Genomic DNA, 18,766 nt, shown 5'->3' on the forward strand with positions numbered 1-18,766 from the left:
CCGGACCATGCGTCTGAAATCAGAATCAGCGCCAAGACGCCCAAGGGCAATCGCGCACTTTATAAAATAATAAATCAAATCAAATCAAATCATAGCAAAGTTCTGCAGTGACTTGCACTCCGTGCAGGGATTCCAGCACGGTAAAGATTTGTTTTAGGAATCTCTGAAGGTGAAAGGACAACTTATTACTGAGTAGATTGAGGTGCCAAGTGTAGGTCTAAACCCAGTCTGCCCCCCAGGTTTCTTAAAAAGTTGGTTGGAATAGATAAAGAGTCTAGCTTTGCGTTTGGGGGTAGGTTTTGGGTGTGGACAGCTACCTGATTAAAGCTTTGCCTTTTCGTAGGCATCCAGTTTCAGGTGGTTCTTGATCATACAGTTGCCATTTGCAAAGAGTTAAGCTCCGATATGCAAGTTTTGTAATTTTAGAATGATCAGAGCGTCATCGGCATAACTGCAGCGTTCGAGAGCATACAACTGGATATGGAGGAAATAGTGTTGATAAAAAGACTGGTTAAGAGAATGAAGATATTGGAGTCAAGAAAAGTTGTGTGCACCCATTCTGAAAGGAACATTGAGATCCAGATCAACGTCATAAACAGTGCCACCCATGATAATGAGATGGTGGATTAAGGTGGATGACGCTACGGGATCGGTGCTGTGGAATGTTCAAAGTCTAGGAACATAAGTGCAGCCATTTCATTCCCATGTGTATGAACTTCAATTTACTGCCAGGTGACCATGAGAATCCATTCTGTCCGGCGGCATTGACCCTGACTTGGGCATTGGCAAGGATAGTCTTGTTCATGATCAACTCCGTAAATTGAAAATTATTTGCTATTTTGATAAGCTTGGACTTAAAAGATCCGCTGAGGATAAGTCTAATTGTAACCTTTTCCTTCACAACTCTCTGGGCAAAAGTAATTTCTGAGTCCTAGGTTCTTCCTGAGAATTTTGATGGAGTAAACTTTGCGGACCATGTAAAAAATTCCCATAGTGAAATGCTACATTAAGGATTATTCGGGTCAATGGCAGAGTAAAGTGGGAAAGTGCAGGATTTCCATAAGAGCGGGAGTAAAGGAGTTGACAAGGATCTGCTGGGGATCCAGACTTTCAGCACTGGACAATGTTATGTTAGGAGACGGTGGGTGTGAGTGTGTGAAAATGTCTAGCTTGGGTCATACAGAGCTGGAAAATGAGGCTGGTAGAGTGATAAAAACTCTCCCAGCGAAATAGGTGTCTGGTCCCCAGTCCTTGTCCTTAAAACGATTGTCCAGAGAGTCCCATGGTTCTTCAGATACATTTCCTCAGAGTTGCTTCTGAATTTTGAGACATGCATGAAGAGCATGTTGTACAGACGAGGAGGGATGCATAGTAGCTATTCTTAGCCTTTCGTTTTGCTGCCAAGTATATTTGCCAATTTGCATTCAAGGGGCCTCTTTTTGACCTTATAGATGGTGAGCTCTAGAGTAAATAATATGGCACTTCATCATGATAGCACTGGGAGGGTGGGGATGGTGGAGGAGAGGTCAGAAAACACCCAGAGTTCAACGAAATTGCCTATGGTGCAAGCCAGATGAAAATGTGCGCTGTGCAGCAAACCTCATCTAAACGTCTTCAATACTCAGGTGAGATGGGATAGGTGTTTCTGAACTGGGTTCCTAGGCCGAGGTGACTGCGGACTGTTTTACTCCAACAGTGAGAGGTCTTCCAGGTCAGGATTGAGTTGCATTGCCATAGCTGTGTGAGGATCTCTCTTCTGGAACAGTAGAACATGGTGGATGTCCTGTCTGAGCTATATTTGCAGTACTGTTTGGACATCTGGGTAATAGACAATGGAGGTCTGCCAGAGACAGATAGATGTGCAGAGGTGGAATGGCCTTTGGGGAACTTGGAGAGGAGTTAACAGGCTGGTGTCTGCAGTTGGGGCTCAATCGGTTAAAGGTCACCCTCGATGGCCTGAAAATACACACTGTACAAATGAATACCTTTCCATGGACCCCATCAGGCTATTTCTATCCCAAATATTCCTAGCAGACAGTCCCTAACTTACCGACTTCCTTGTTCCGCTTGTACTCGTTGATGCGGCAGTTCACTTCCTCCATGGTGGTGGTTGCTTCTCTCAGAATGTTGTAGGCCCTGTCGAAGTTGGGAACATTATCCAGAATCTTCTTCAACAGCAGGGGATATTTGGTTATTCGTTGCACAGGCTTCACTAGTAGGAAGCTGAGGTCTGGGACCGCTGTAGGTCTGTGGAGAAAAGGACGCATTACTGAGATAATCCTGGCTCTAAATTAAGAGGAGGAGAGGAGTTTGCAAATGCTATGGTCTTTTGTAATGTTTTGCTATGTTACCTTGTGTAGTACCATGCTGTGGTATTTCATGTTACTAATATATCTCAGTGAGCTAATGATATCTCAGTGAGCTAAATAACTGGCTACAGAGATCTGTGCATGAAAACCGCAGGTCATAATCTAAAGCCCATTTTGGCTCTCATTATGAGTGGCCTAAAAAATCGCCAGTATTTTCTCCACCATCTGTCATATTGACAACAGGGGTATTGATACCTCAGAGGGTGGACAAAATCCAGGCCACTGCTTATGAGACCCGAGGGTCCCCTTAGAAATGAGAAATTACTGGTGTAATGTAATTCTTCATTTAAATTCCCTCCCACCCCAGATTTGTGCAGCTATTATCTTTATTTGAAAATAAACAGATACACGGAAATATCATGCATCTTATAACTACGATGGGGCATGTAACTGCTGTTACCGGCCCAATCAAACTTAAGAAGCCATTCATAATGAGGGTCGTAGGCCCTCATTATCAGCTGGAATTTGGTGCAGAGTGAGTGCTAATTATTGGTGATATATAATAGTTATGCATTATCCTTTAGGGTATGCTGACCATCATAGTATTGCAATTTCTCAATCTATCTTCAGAGAAATAAATCTCCATATAATGCTTAAAGCTGTATTTGTTTTTGTCTAATTAAGCACAATTTCACCAAATTTATTCATAACTAGCTGTACCCGGCCACGCGTTGCTGTGGCTCAGTCTGGTTAAATGGAAGAGACAGAAAAGAGTAAGCGCACGTTTCTAATATGTTTAATTTCACAATGCTTCTGGGTATACAATATGTTTTTGTCCATCCTAATATATGTAGACTATTTTCTATATGCGTCCCTTGTATTTGTTGCGCAGCAACCAAATCAATAGGGTCTGTTCGGGTTGCAAAGTGAACCAACTTTTCCCCCCTCCCTCCACCCACTTCCTGGTCTGCCATCCGGACACCAACTGTTCATCCTAATATATGTAGACTATTGTCTATATGCGTCATGTGTTGCACAGCAACCAAATCGATAGGGTCTGTTCGGCCTTTCGATTAAAAACACGTGCGTATTGGACACGCGGGTATTCAAATCCAACGTTGTGTACATATAAACACGCGCTAATGTTACAAAATGAACCAACTCCTCCCCCCTCCCTCCACCCACTTCCCGATCTGCCATCCTGACACCAATTGTCCATCCTAATATATGTAGACTATTGTCTCTATGCGTCCTTTCTTAATGTTGCCAAGTGAACCAACTCCTCCCCCTCACTCCACCCACTTTCCTGTCTGACGCGCTAATGTTGCAAAGTGAACCAACTCCTCCCCCCTCCCTCCACCCACTTCCCGGTCTGCCATCCTGACACCAACTGTCCATCCTAATCTATTTAAATTATTGTCTCTATGCGTCCTTTCCTAATGTTGCAAAGTGAACCAACTCCTCCCCCCTCCCTCCACACACTCCCCGGTCTGCCATCCTGACACCAACTGTCCATCCTAATATATGTAGACTATTGTCTATATGCGTCCCTTGTATTTGTTGCGCAGCAACCAAATCGATAGGGTCTGTTCGGCCTTTCGATTAAAAACACGCGCGTATTCGAATCCAACGTGTGGGAGAGGAGTTGGCCTAACGGCTAAGGCGCTCGACCTCAGACCTGGGGATCTGGGTTCGAGTCTCGGTAACGACGCCAAAAACCTCCTGTGATTCTGGGCAAAACACTTAATCTCCCCGTGCCTAAAATGAAAGTGTGTCCTCATGTAATGTAACTGGTGCTATGTAAAGCGCTCTGATACCTGATTCGGTTCAGGTCTAGTTCGCGCTATATAAAACTCTGCAAAAAAAACAAAAAACGTTGTGTATATATAAACACACGCTAATGTTGCAAAGTGAACCAACTCCTCCCCTCTCCCTCCACCCACTTCCCGCTCTGCCATCCTGGCTCCAACTGTCCATCCTAATATATGTAGACTATTGTCTCTATACGTCCGTTCTTAATGTTACCAAGTGAACCAACTCCTCCCCCCTCCCTCCACCCACTTCCCGGTCTGCCATCCTGACACCAACAGCCCATCCTATTATATGTAGACTATTGTCTCTATGTGTCTATTGTAGTTGTTGCGCAGCAACCCAATCGATAGGGTCTGTTTGTCCTTTAGATTAAAAACATGCGCGTATTTGACACGTGCGCATTCGAATCCAATGTTGTGTATATATAAACACGCGCTTATTCGAATTCAACGTTGTGTCAAAATTTCAAATAAATCGGTGAAGAACTTTCGTAGATTTAAGATTTTTATCAAACACACACTGACATGTTTATGTGTCTGTTTGTGCTTTCGATTAAAAACACGCGCGTATTCGACACGTGCGTATTCGAATCCAATGTTGTGTATATAAAAACACTCCCCCATTCGAATGCAACGTTGTGTCAAAATTTCAAAGCAATCGGTGTAGAACTTACTGAGATTTGAGATTTTGGATAAACAAACAGTTACATTTTTATTTATATAGACGATTACCACGGGGGTTAATTTGAAGTGACTTCACATAACCTCTCTTTGACCCAATGACATCACAGGAATTTATGTCTTGTGATCTTTGACACTTAATACTTCCAAGAACTGATGTCACATGAATTTAATCCTAATGACATCACAATAACTGACAGTACCAAAGAGACTTTTACGCACACAATTGTATGAGAACACCAAAACAGATAAATGTCTGTTTTATATACCACCAACATTTTAATAGGAACATTGAACACTTCTTTTTTTTATTGCATGAAAAAATATGTGTTTGGTGGAAGAGGAAAATATAGTGCCATTAATTCACAAAATAACACTGGGTAACTAAATTATGTATACCTCAAAATATCATCATGTAATCGTTTTCCTAGTATATACCCGAAGCATAAAATGCATTGGAAAATTAGAAAAAGATGCATAAAAAGATTTAAAGAACTGTATTGTTTTTGTCCACCTGCATTTCTTTATTTCGTCCAATGTGAACGATGTTATTGACATACATTGTTCCTTAACATTGTTACTACATTTTGATTGGTACCGCTTCATAATTCATTATCCCTCACTACATCACATAGGTGAGGTTTTTATTCAGACACATAATTTTCTACGTTTTCACAATAATAAAAATCTGCAAAATCTAGTTAAACATGTTTTTGTTTTTTTATTCAGCAGAGTACACTTTGCACTGGTTTGAACTTTTTTGTTTTACCAAGCAAAGAGCTAAAGACCTCAGTTCACATTCAGAGCTACAGAAAGTAGACAGTGCACATCTCAACTTCTGTTATTGGCATTGCCCTTACCAACCCTAAGGCCAAGAGTCGAAAAGGGAATTCCCGGGGTCAGAAGGGGCAAACAACGGGTTGCAGCTGTGACCACTGTTGACCCCTAAAGGAAATCTATGATAATTTTGGGGATTTGGAGTAACAAGCATTATTTGAAATTCCCGAAATTGCAAGTAATATACTGGCATCGTTTAAATTTCGCCCAGGCCTACTCAACATGCAATCAATCAATCAATCATTTGTAAAGCGCACTACTCACCTGTGAGTGTCTCAAGGCGCTGAGGGTGGGTGCAGCTACTGCTCGAACAGCCAGGTCTAGTGGAGTCTCCTGAAGGTCAGCAGGTCTTGGGTCTGCCGTAGGTCGGCAGGGAGGGTGTTCCATGTCTTGCTGGCGAGGTGGGAGAATGATCTGCTGCCGGTGGTCGTTCGGCTGATGCGTGGGACAGTGGTGAGGGCGAGGTCGGCGGAGCGAAGCTGGCGGTTCGGGGTGTAGAATGATAGTCGTTTGTTAAGGTATTTTGGTCCGGTGTTGTTGAATGCTTTGTGAGCGTGGGTGAGGAGCTTGAAGGTGATCCTCTTGTTGACCAGGAGCCAGTGCAGGTCTCTCAGGTGGTGGTGATATGGCTGTGGTGAGGGAGTCCGAGGATGAGGTGGGCAGAGGCATTTTATATGCGTTGGAGTCACTTCTGGAGTGTAGCCGTGGTTCCTGCGTAGAGGGCGTTGCCGTAATCCAGCCTGCTGCTGACGAGTGCTTTGGTGACAGTCCTTTTGGTTTTGGTGGGAATCCATTTGTAGACCTTTGACAGCATGCTGAGGGTGTTGAAGCAGGAGGAGGAGACGGCATTAACTTGCCGGGTCATAGAGAGCGTGGAGTCCAGGATGAAGCCCAGGTTGCGTGCATGGTTAGTGGGTGTCGGGGCAGCTGCCAACGTGGCCGGCCACCAGGAGTCGTCCCATGCGGAGGGCGTGGATCCGAGAATGAGGACCTCTGTCTTGTCTGATTTCAGCTTCAGCCGGCTAGTGTTCATCCATTCTGCGATGGCTTTCATATCCTATTGGAGGTTGGATTTGGTGGTGGCCGGGTCCTTGTGAGGGAGAGGATCAGCGGGGTATCGTCGGTGTAGGAGACAATGCTGAGGTGGTGTGCTCGGACGGTGTTAGCGAGCGGTGCCATGTAGACGTTGAAAAGGGTTGGGCTGAGGGATGATCCTTGGGGTACGCCGCAGGTGATCGTGCTGGCTTTGGATTGGAAGGGTGGGGAGGCGGACTCTCTGGGTTCTGCCGGTGAGGAAGGAGGTGTTCCAGTCCAGGATTATCCAGTAGGTGGATGAGGGCTGAGGACAGGAGAGGAAAGGAGGGGAGGATCAGTGAAGACAGGGGAGGGGAAGAGAGTAATTGAGTGGATAGGAGCAGAGGAGAGAAGAGGGGACTGGGGGAAGGGGGAGAGGCGAAGGGGGAGAGACGAGGATGGGAGAGGATGGGAGAGAGGGTGAGGGGAAGGTAAGAGGAAGGGAAAGGGGAAGAGGAAGAGGAAAAGGGAGGGGGAGAAGGAGAAGGAGAAGGAGAGGAGAGGAAAGGAGGGGATGGGATGGGAGGGGAGGAGAGGAGACCATGATTTTTCCCTTAGAAGCTAACGGCGTCTCGCGGCTGTGTTCTCACACAGTACGCTTCCCTCGTGGTTACCCTGTGTCACTGCCTTGGGTGGTTCCTGGTGGGCCCAGCGATTATACGGGCTCTAGGCCTTGTGTATAGTCAAGTCGTGGTTCTTATACCACTTTCTTAATATATGGTTTGGTACGCCCCTAGGGCTCAACATATATTGGGCTAATTTACTGTGTGATATTAAGTGTAACTTATGTGCTTTGACCTCTAGCTTCATAAATAGACTAGTAGGGTGTGTTTAGAATAAATACATATATTTTATATATATACCTGGTGTGGTTCTCCTTTCATTTGGTCATTCAAGAGATTATAGACTGGTAAAACAAGGTGCTTTACATTCCTTCAAGACTAGGATAGCTTTCAAATAAGGTTGTCTTTAACCTATCACCTCTAAGGGGTTGTTTGGACTGGTGCAAGGTGCAAGGTGCCCACTATAACTAGTGGACATCATATGCCAGGCCAACTTCTCACAAAAGGTGTTACTGAAATGCATTCAAAGTAAAAACTATAGAATTATATACGTGCACTAATGTTCAGTTTAAAAATGAATGTAAGTCTCATTTACATTTTGCTCTTATGTTTCAAAGTATGTTGCATTCATTTTGAAAGTGACATTTGTATATGTGAACATGTACTCAATTAATCAAAAGCTACACATGCATGTATAATCATGTATTCTAATTGCACAACAAAATGCTTAACTAAAGTTAGCCTGACTGCAGGTCTTAGTTGAAATGTATTTTGCTTGGCCAGTAGGTTTTCTTTTTCCATTGCAGGTTATTATCATTATATTTGTTAACGACAGATAGGCTTATTGCCTATATTAGATGACTGATAGAGAGGCCTGAGAGGAAATCTGGCAGTGAATGTGGAGAAACATTGATCGAAAGAGGCCTTCTGTTCATTGTGTACCAGGATGTTCCAGGCTGAGAACCAAAGCTGCAGTTTGATAGAGTGTGAACCTGAACTGATGTTGCAGAAGCACCCAAAAGGTGATCTGAGTGGCCCTTGGTGGTGAGATGGAGATAAGAATGTTCTGACTCTCTTGTAACTTTCAAGTTGGTGTTCTTACAGTTGCAGGTAGAGCAGAGCAGATTCTCTTTAGACTTGGAGAGTTACAGACCTCTCCGCTTGCCCTATTCTTTCAAGTGTGAAGCTTTATGCTACATACTGATTTCCTTTTCTTTTAGACTTCTACTAGAGCCTTATCATGCTGACACCTTTCTTCCCTTTTGACCTAAGCTTCCGATGTATAGATCTTTACTAGATGACCGTATATTTAGTCTATGGTAGGAGAGAGAAGCTTCCTATTCAAATTTCCATATGGAAAATGTGTTTGCTTTAATCAGTGTTTAAATAATCGAGATTATTGCAACTCAATATATTATTCTGTTGCGCCTTAACATACTGAGATACTTCCCTTTACCTTTTGTGTTTCTGCATTTACTGAACCTATTTCTGGTCTCCATATATATGGGATTGATTGGTAATCCAAAATAAACCTTTTTAACCATATTTAGTGATTCCTTATTTTGGAGTCATGCTGACTTCACAAGTTAGAAATGTATTGTTGATGAGATTACATTTCAAGGCCCAGTGCTCTTTCAATGTCATCAGACTAGGTGAGAGAGTGGGACTGAGGGTTAAGTGGGGCTGCATCATTTCCACAAGTCAGCGTGAGTGTGAAGGACTATGCAAAGAGGATATTACAACCTGACATCGGCCACATTTTAGATAGCACGTAATAAGGCTGTGATACATGTCAATTTCTTACAAAGCACTGAGGTCTTCCAAAACTCTGAAAGGGCCAGCAATTGAGGCATGAGGATGAACAGCCTCCAATAGGTGATTACTGAACAGCCCATCATGTTGTGGTAGATGGCAGCAAATAATGATCCAAAAGGTTCACAAGCTGGACCAGGCCTCCAACATGTTCATAGATAACAATTGGTAGACAGAGGAAGGCCAGCCCAAGTGATATGTAGGTTGGGGCAGATTTATCAAAATGTCACCTACTGCAGCAAGACCGCTTACTGCACAGCGCTGTGTGACAGGGAGAGAGCAGGAATTCCTAACGCCAATGCAGGCACCCTTGCACCATGGTGGAAGGTGGCCTTTGCCACAGGCAGGATTTTTTTGTGCAGGAAGGGGCATCTTCCCACACAAAAACAATCCTTAGAGACATTTTTCTCCTCCTATGTGTGCTGCTGAATGCAGTGCATGCAGAAAGTGGAAATAATGTTGGGGAAGGTGTAACATTTTGATGCATTTCCAGGTTTACTACCTTTAGAGCCCCCTCCCTAAGGCAGAGTAATGCAAGGCAATGATTAGCACAACCATGCGTTACTATGGTTTTACTGAGCCAATGAAGAGCCACAGAAAGTCTTTACATGGCTTAGTAAATCTCACTTAAGCCATTGTGTTGCCTTGCGTGGCGCACGGGTAATGCAAGGACTTTGTAAATCCGGCCTTTCATTTTCAACAATGACTAACAAAACTAATAGGCCTGGCCTTACCCAAGAACGCAGAAATGTATTTCCATGCAGCAGCACATTAAAGCCAGACTTGTTCGGTTTGCTTATAACTGGTAGTGATGGTGGTATTGTTGTTGATGGTGATATTGTACTGGTGGTGGTGGTCATATTGGTATTGTGCTGGGGGTATTGGTGGTATTACTATTGGTAGTTTTGATGGCATTCACTGGCACTCAATCTTTCTGTCTTCCTTTTCCTTCATCCTGGTCTCTCTGACTTTTTAAGTCTCCACTCTCTCTCTTTCTCTTCCCTATCTTCTTTTATTCGCTATCACCTTTCAATCACCGTTATCACCATTATCTCCTACACAACCTTCTCTTTTCCTCTCCTTCCACTAGTTACCCTCTCTTTTTCTTGAATTTTCCTCCATTTCTCTCTATTCCTTTCTCCCTTTTCCTTCGTCCCCTTTTCAGCTTTCCTCTATGGCTCTTCTTCTTAGTCTTTCCCTCTGCCCTCCACATTTCTACTCACATGTTATCTCTCTGCATTCAAATCTCCCCTCATCTTTACAAACTGTGGCTCTCCCTTCTTTCCCACCTTGGGGAAGAGTAAACATGAGCCAGGCATCAGGGAGGCTCTGTTAAAATAAACTCTCAAACAGAGCATGCGGCTTCTTAAAAAAAGAATAGGAATAATAAAGGGGCAACCGTATAACCCTGGGAACCTGGGTCAGTAAATGCGTAATGCATCAGTAGTTCTGGGGGGAGGGGGATGGGGGGATCACAGAGTCTAGACTTCCTAGACAGGAGAAAATATTTAATTAATAAACCACTGTTCCATTACGCTCTTACAAAATGTAGCAGGCATAGGCCAAGGCTGAGTCCCCACTCCTCTGGGACCTGGTGTCTCTGCACTGGCTGCACCACTGATGGCTATCCCAGTGGCTCAACCGGTTACCCCAATTCAAATGACAGCGGTGTTTCTGGGATTTACTTTATTATACTTGCCCGAGTTAGGTCACGGCTTCCACATTCTTTTTTGCAAGTTGGCAACATTGAATGCCACCTTACATGTACCTCTGAAAAATAATAGTACCAGGCATGCATTTAAAACTAGGGGCTGGCAGAACTCACAGAGTTTCACTCCATGGAGTTAAAAAGTTACATAAGAACGCCGCAAGATTCCACAGAATTACACCAATGGGTGGGAAATATTGCATGTTGCACTGCTCGCGCAGCAATTTAATGCCAGTAGCATGAGCAGCACTGAAAAATCAGTGCAACCTGCACCATGCGGTGCGCAAGAGTATGCGACCCTCTGACTTGATTTTGTTGCTGATCAAGTAGAAAATCTACTAGAGCATCAGCAAATATACTCGAGAAGCAGTCTTCTGACCTCTCACGATTGCTCACGTTATAAAATGGCGCTGGCGATGCCAAAATCCGCGGGCGGAATAAACATTCTGCCCACCTCTATTTAAAACGTAAAACTGAGCATGGTTGGAATGATTGAAATGTTAAATAGGCTACTGCAAGAAAAGATTGCAGAATGTCCTTTTGAATGAATGTATGACATTACAACGCATTCATTTGCAACACATGCACTTACCACGCAGTTTTTACATCGCAACATCCACTACAATGCATTCCATTACATCGCATGACACTACATTGCATATTAAACAAGCATTTGCAATGCAATAGGTCTCGCAAAACTAAAAGGCATTGCCATTTGTAATGTCTATAGCTCAAACTCGCGTAAATGCGAGACCTATTGCATTGCAAATGCTTGTTTTCGTGATGTGCCAGCAGTCATCTTTCAACTGGACATATCAAAATAAAACAAACCCCCTTCTTTGGAGCCGACCACACATGCTTGTGCATGTGCAACTACAGGCGGCCATTGAGAAATGGTCAAAAGAAATTTGATTGCCCGCTCACTGATAGCACAGCAGACAGTAAAAAGTCAAAGAAACCGTCCAAAAGTAAAACAAGAGGGTTGGGTGGCAAGAGGTCACTGAGTGGGGAGAAAGCAGCAGTATGGAGAGACGGATGTGGAGACAGAGAAACATTAGTCCCTCACAGCCACTGCATAGCAAAGTCGGGCATCAGCAGTGGCAATGTATATCAGAGCACAGTGAGTCCAAAATGCTCCGGAGTGGACAAACACAAGAATACGGATAAAAGCCATTGACTTAGGGGCAGGAAAGAGAGATAAACAACAAAGCCATCCAGTCATGAGTAAGGGGCTGACCCAAAGCCCACTCTAATGTTGTTGATCAATGTATTGTAGACAATAGGTCTTGCCAACAGAAAGATAAAGCTGTATATAGAAGAAAAGTTACAATTTTCTTGCTCAAGGATTCAAAAGTATTGTTACTACGCAGCCAAATGTTGTTAGAGGTACATTTTTTTTAAATGTCAGAATTTGTATAGTGTTACAATATTTTTGAGATTTTCAGCTGTTGGCTATCTCCAAGTGTGGATTATTTATTGAAAGAGGCTGTCTTACTTTAAATAGTGTGTTGCAATTCATGTAACAACCACACAAGTGGTTCTTCTGTCTGATAACATGTATGTGCTTTAACATCATCATGTATTCAGTTATGTTTTTTACCTAATTTGTGGAGCTGATGGGGAGAGATTAAAATATATAAAAAAATCACATAGATGAAGCACACCCTTACACTCCTTAGCACGGAACCTGATTACAGCAGTAGTGACTCTTCCACATGTAAGCCCACTTCTGTTTAGGCCAATGGTCTGTTAAAAATCACTTTATGCACTGGCCTACATGAACATTCGCAGAACCTCCAGCGTTCGGTACAACTATCACGGCAAAAAGCTGAGATTTGAAGTTGGAATTCTCAAATTCTGATTTATAGAACTATCATTTGTGGCAATTTCCATCTGTAAATCCCACACAATATTGCAGAGAAAACCACAATATCCCAGGGTCCTCGCAAATAAATACAAATATGCCAATATAGCAGGATCCTCGCAGTCCTAAGTTTTAAACATTGGGTTGGGATCATGTGTGCATCCAGGATAGCTTACAGAGGTGAGTAAAGGGAATGTGATGGTCTCCCATAAAACTTTTAGAGTATTCCCAAACATTCATTCAGGCCTTTTAAACTGAATTTGCCCATTGTAATGCTAAAAATAGTGTTGTAAGATTGAACATAGAGTGTGAAATAGCCCAGGTGCACCCGTAGTCTCAGCAACTGAAAATGAAGGAGTCCTCCACGTGTACTTTCTAAGTCGAGAAAAAGGGCTAAAAAATTAAAACCATTTCCGCCATATTTTGTAAACTCTAGTGAGTATTATAAGCAAACGCTTTTCACAGATTTGTGCAACTTTGTGCACCTCGAAAAACGAACATCTTAAGGAAAATCGTAGGCATATCCAACCTTTGCTAATGTTCCTGTGAATAAGAATCTGTGTATCTGTGTATCTGTGAATGAGAAGACGGTTCAGCTTGGTCACTGTGGCTTAATTCTTATCCTTTTCCTGTGCCTTAGAGAAATTGAAAGCAATTATATATTTTACAGCAAACTAATACGTGTTAACAGTATACTTTAATTTACTCCTACCGTTCTTCAATTCCCTTAACTCATCTATTGTTTATTATCTGTACAAACTACTTTGAATCTCCCACGCCCCTGTCCTAAAATGTTGGCATGTATGCAAAACATGGCCCCTGCTGTGTGTCGGGTATTTCAAACAGAACAAGTACAGAAAGTAAGGCCGGAAGGGGCGGAGCGGGGTTGTGTGAGAAGCTGCCAGTATTGTTAGATGTTGCTAGGTGGTTTCTGTGCATTAGTTGAAACCTGAAAGACCGGTCCTTCCGGAAATTCCTGTCTGAGGCATTCACTTATCTCCTTATCTATGAGGTCGATGCGGTCCCCTGAGGGAGAGCGTGCCTTACTTGTGCATAGGAATGCGGGGATTTAGGTATTTACTATGTATGGTAAAACTCAGTGATTATGAGACTGCCACAGGGAATGAGGAATAACCTGTAGAAAGAGGCGCTAACCACACCTATTTCAGCTATTTTTTAGTGTCCCGCAATTTTCCACTTGTAATTTGGCAATTTTTATCTCTTTTCCGTAAAAACTCGAAATACCGAGATTTGCGAAGGAATTGGAGCTCGCCACCCACTGAAAACTGAATGTCATAAAGGAGATCACATTCGTTTTCATATTTTTTGCGGGTGCGTCCATCGTTTAAAAGCCCTTAACATAACATTATTTAAGAATGTAACTATTTCAGAGATAAAGGAATACGTCACAGTTGATGGGTTTACCTAAATACAAAAAAGAGACACGAGAGGAGCCAAGTGTAGCATTTGATAACTCCTCAGGAGTTATAACAAGCACAAGCGTGCGTACATCGCGCGGCAGCAGGGGGAGGGGAGAGAGGAGGGGGTCTGCGCGATTCCCTGGCGGAAGCGAGCAGCACGGCGCGATAATTGCTAATATATGCCATCCCTGCTTGCTCCCGCAAGGGAATCGCCAGAAGTGCACGCGTTGCCATTAAAAGCAACGCAACGCGTGCACATTTTTGGCCTCAAAACCGACTCGCTTGTTAAAGGTCTTTTTCCAATGCAGCGCATGCGTGCTGCGTAGGTGACATAAAAACTACCTTTACAACGCATTCCATTACATCGCATACTACCTTTACAATGCATACGATTACAACGCATACCATTACATTGCATTTAAGGTAAGTATTGGATAGTATAGGGGTAAAAATTACTATTCTAACTCCAGGGGGTGCAACAGTAGGGTAAGTGTTGGATAGTGTAGGGGTAAAAATTACTATTCTAACTCCAGGGGGTGAAACAGTAGGGTAAGTTTTGGATAGTGTAGGGGTACTATGCGTTGTAATGGTATGCGTTGTAATGGTATGCGTTGTAGTGGGAAACAACCCTTACAACGCAACTATTACAACGCACACCATTACAACGCACACCATTACAACGCAGGATCCGTTACAACGCATGCCTTTACAACGCATGACATTACATAGCAGATGCTATTACAACGCATGCCATTACAACGTAAGTATTGGTAAGTATGTTATTTTTTAAAATCATTTTTTTTTAAATGTAAATTAAATTAATTAATTTAATTAATAGTATATATTTAGTTTTGGGTTATGGGGTACAGGGGTATTTTTAGGTTTCAGGGCTAGGTTTGGGTTTTGGGGTACAGGGGTATTTTTAGGTTTCAGGGTAAGGTTTGGGTTTTGGGGTACAGGGGTATTTTTAGGTTTCAGGGTTAGGTTTGGGTTTTGGGGTACAGGGGTATTTTTAGGTTTCAGGGCTAGGTTTGGGTTTTGGGGTACAGGGGTATTTTTAGGTTTCAGGGTTAGGTTTGGGTTTTGGGGTACAGGGGTATTTTTAGGTTTCAGGGCTAGGTTTGGGGGTACAGGGGTATTTTTAGGTTTCAGGGCTAGGTTTGGGTTTTGGGGTACAGGGGTATTTTTAGGTTTCAGGGTTAGGTTTGGATTTTGGGGTACAGGGGTATTTTTAGGTTTCAGGGCTAGGTTTGGGTTTTGGGGTACAGGGGTATTTTTAGGTTTCAGGGTTAGGTTTGGGTTTTGGGGTACAGGGGTATTTTTAGGTTTCAGGGCTAGGTTTGGGTTTTGGGGTACAGGGGTATTTTTAAGTTTCAGGGCTAGGTTTGGGTTTTGGGGTACAGGGGTATTTTTAGGTTTCAGGGTTAGGTTTGGGTTTTGGGGTACAGGGGTATTTTTAGGTTTCAGGGCTAGGTTTGGGTTTTGGGGTACAGGGGTATTTTTAGGTTTCAGGGCTAGGTTTGGGTTTTGGGGTACAGGGGTATTTTTAGGTTTCAGGGCTAGGTTTGGGTTTTGGGGTACAGGGGTATTTTTAGGTTTCAGGGTTAGGTTTGGGTTTTGGGGTACAGGGGTATTTTTAGGTTTCAGGGCTAAGTATGGGTTTTGGGGTACAGGGGTATTTTTAGGTTTCAAGGATAGGTATGAGTTATGGGGTACATGGGTATTTTAAGGGTTCAGGGTAACGGGTATTTTTAGGGTTCATTTTTTAAATAAATAATTTAAAATAATTTAAATAATTAATTTTAATAATGTTATTATTTTTTAATATTAGTTCTTTATTAATAATTGTTTTTTTTTAATAAACTATTTTTAAAGTATATATATTTACAAATTAATTATTAAAAAATAATTTAATTTATTAAATTAAATAAATTGTAATAAATTACATTTTTTTTAAAAATAATATACTTACATATACTTACGTTGTAATGGCATGCGTTGTAATAGCATCTGCTATGTAATGGCATGCGTTGTAAAAGTATTCGTTGTAAATGTATCTGCGTTGTAAAAATTGCGTTGTAACGGTGTGCGTTGTAAAAGTTCGCGATGTAACGTCATACATCCGTTGTAGTGCATGCGTTGTAATAGTTTGCGTAATGCCTGCATTGTAGTGACGTGTTGTAAGGGATGTTGTGATGCAATGACTGTGTTGTAAGTGTAGTGCGATGTAATGACTGCGTTGTAAAGGTTGTTTCACTTTTGAACGTCCCATTTAAATTGAATTCATTCGTCTAGCCGTGCATCTGAATGTCTGTGTTGGTATCTGTGTGTTGGCAGGGTACTATCCTCCATGTAAATGGGTGTCTTTTAAGTGGGTATACTGTCATTATTACCATTAAATTGCACTTTTATGTGCACAATGTGTTTGTCTGCCTATGTACTAGCATGTGCATGGACAACCATATGTCTGTGAGTTTTTTTCCAGAGTTTAATATAGCGCAACCTTGACCCGAAGGTATCAGAGCACTTTACATAAGCACCAGTTGCATTACAGATGGACGCATTCATTTTTGTAAAAAATGTGTTAATCTCCGCTTGCCTAAGTGATTTGTCCGAAATCACAGGATGTTGAGCGTCCCTTGCCGAGACTCAAACACAGTTCCCCAGCTTCGAGGTCGACCGCTCTTGCTGTTAGGCTGCATCCTCCTCCCTTGGTATCTTCTGTTTGTCTGTGGCTGTATTTAATGGTGTCTATATGTCTTTTGTCCTTTGTTGATAAGTGGCTCTATAGCTATTGGCTCATGTGCATGCGTCTCTACATGTTTTCGACCTACTTGCAAGGTTGTCTCTTTGTCTGCAGGCCTACATGAGCTGTCATCTGTTTGTCTGTTTACGTGAATGGGTGCAAGAGTGCCATTTGGTCTATTTATACAAGTATTTGTATGCCTGTTTATCTGTATAAAAGGGTGCCTGTATGTCTGTTGGCTTTTGCACAAAGTGCTTGTCTGACTGCAGGTATATCTGCACGTGGACATGTACATGTTAGTCCTTGTGCATAGACATCTAAATGATGGATGGTTCTGAGCATGTATGAGTGTGTCTGAACGGCTCTTGGATTTTTGTCTGTCCAACCACACATTGTACATAAGACCTACCATTAAGTGTTGACCTGAGTGCCAGTATATTGGTTGGTCTATGTGCAGGTTTTATCTGAGCGTTTTTACTGCCTGCATAACTGTGTATTTGTGTGAAGGTGAGCATGGTTTGTGAGTTGGAGTGGAGTTGAAGCACAGGTTCAGTGTTTCCTAAAAGCCCAAACTCGCCCAATGCACAATCAACCTTACCATGTGGTGATATCAGAAAGAGGGCGTTATTCAAAGTAATTTGTGTCTGGGTAAGAAATTCTCTGTTCTGACAAAAAACAGTCTGAGAACTTGAACTACTTGAATATGCATCGGTGGATTGATGTGCGCTCCCAGATAGGCACGTGGCAAGACGTGGGCTCCGAGGTGGGCACGTGACAAGGCACTAACTAGAGGCAGGCAGAGAAGAGACAGCACATCCTGGTCTGTGAGCATGTGACGCTTCATCATATGAGGCTCAGAAGCAAGCACATGAGAAAGCACCCTTATGGACCGCACTCTTCGTTGATGAGACTTTGATGAGACTACAAGAGCAGTGTTGAATCTTATTATTATTTTTTTTAAATAAAAGGTGAGCGCATATGGCAATATATCAGGTTGTACAAAGCTACCAAGTTGGTTTGTGATATCACACAGGGTCACTGGAAGGATCCCACGCAATTTCAAAGAATCCTCTATCTACAGCGGGCTGGATTGTTCCTATTGAAGCAGGGTCAAGTCTGATTTGCATATGACTGGGTTCAAACTGAGATGGCATTGTGGGCAGAAGAATGATAGGTTGAAATGCTACCCAAGCGATTGCCAGTGGTTAGACAAATGTGAGCATTCCTCAAGTCACGTATTGTGTTTTTGATGTACCGCCTTAAGTGGCAAGGGTATGCCCAGATGTGTGTCTTGTGCTCCCTGTGCCACTGGAGGCAAGCTACATCCAACAACCGAACTGAATAGCCCCAATTAAGAAGAAACCAGTCTTGAGCTGCTTGTGTACTGGGTCAAGGAGGACCTGGCCTGACAGTTCGGGCTGGACCTAGTAAAATAGGGTTAAGACTGATTTGCATATGGCTGGGTCCAAACTGAGGTGGTAAGGTGAGCAAAATAGCAATGGGTTGGAATGAAACCCGAGCAATTGCCAGTGATTAAATGAATTGCAAGCATTCCTCTTGTCACCTTTTGTGTGTTTGATGCACTGACCTAAGTGGCAAAGATATGCCCAGACTTGGGTCCCACACTCACTGTGCCAGTTATACCAAACACGAGAGCCCCAATCATGACGAAACTGGACTTGGTTGTTTCGCTTCTAGTTCGGGGGGCCTGGCGTGTCAGTTGGGCCTTGCGTGTTCCTGCCTGAGCAGGCTAAAGACTGATATGAATATGAATAGATTTTAAACTGAGGTGGTATGGTGGGCAAAAGAACAATAGAATGGAATGCTAGCCCAAGCGATTACATGACTAGACAAATTGCATAAATCCCTCCTGTGACCTTTTGTGTGTTTGATATAGATGGTCCAATACTTTAGTGGTAGGCCATACACACCATTACTTT

The 18,766-nt window shown here is 42.8% G+C and overlaps 1 protein-coding gene across 2 annotated transcripts in view; it reads right to left on the reverse strand.

The window, feature by feature from the left end:
* Nucleotides 1-18,766, reverse strand: part of ARHGEF37 (Rho guanine nucleotide exchange factor 37) — a 360,439-nt gene that overhangs the window by 123,114 nt on the left and 218,559 nt on the right. For both annotated transcript variants that reach the window (XM_078652970.1, XM_078652971.1), the window contains exon 5: nt 2,051-2,247. In XM_078652970.1, the coding sequence (XP_078509096.1) occupies nt 2,051-2,247 (197 nt within the window). The remainder of the gene's footprint in view (nt 1-2,050; nt 2,248-18,766) is intronic.

This window comes from Lissotriton helveticus, chromosome 7, assembly GCF_964261635.1.
Source record: "Lissotriton helveticus chromosome 7, aLisHel1.1, whole genome shotgun sequence".
Taxonomy (NCBI): domain Eukaryota; kingdom Metazoa; phylum Chordata; class Amphibia; order Caudata; family Salamandridae; genus Lissotriton; species Lissotriton helveticus.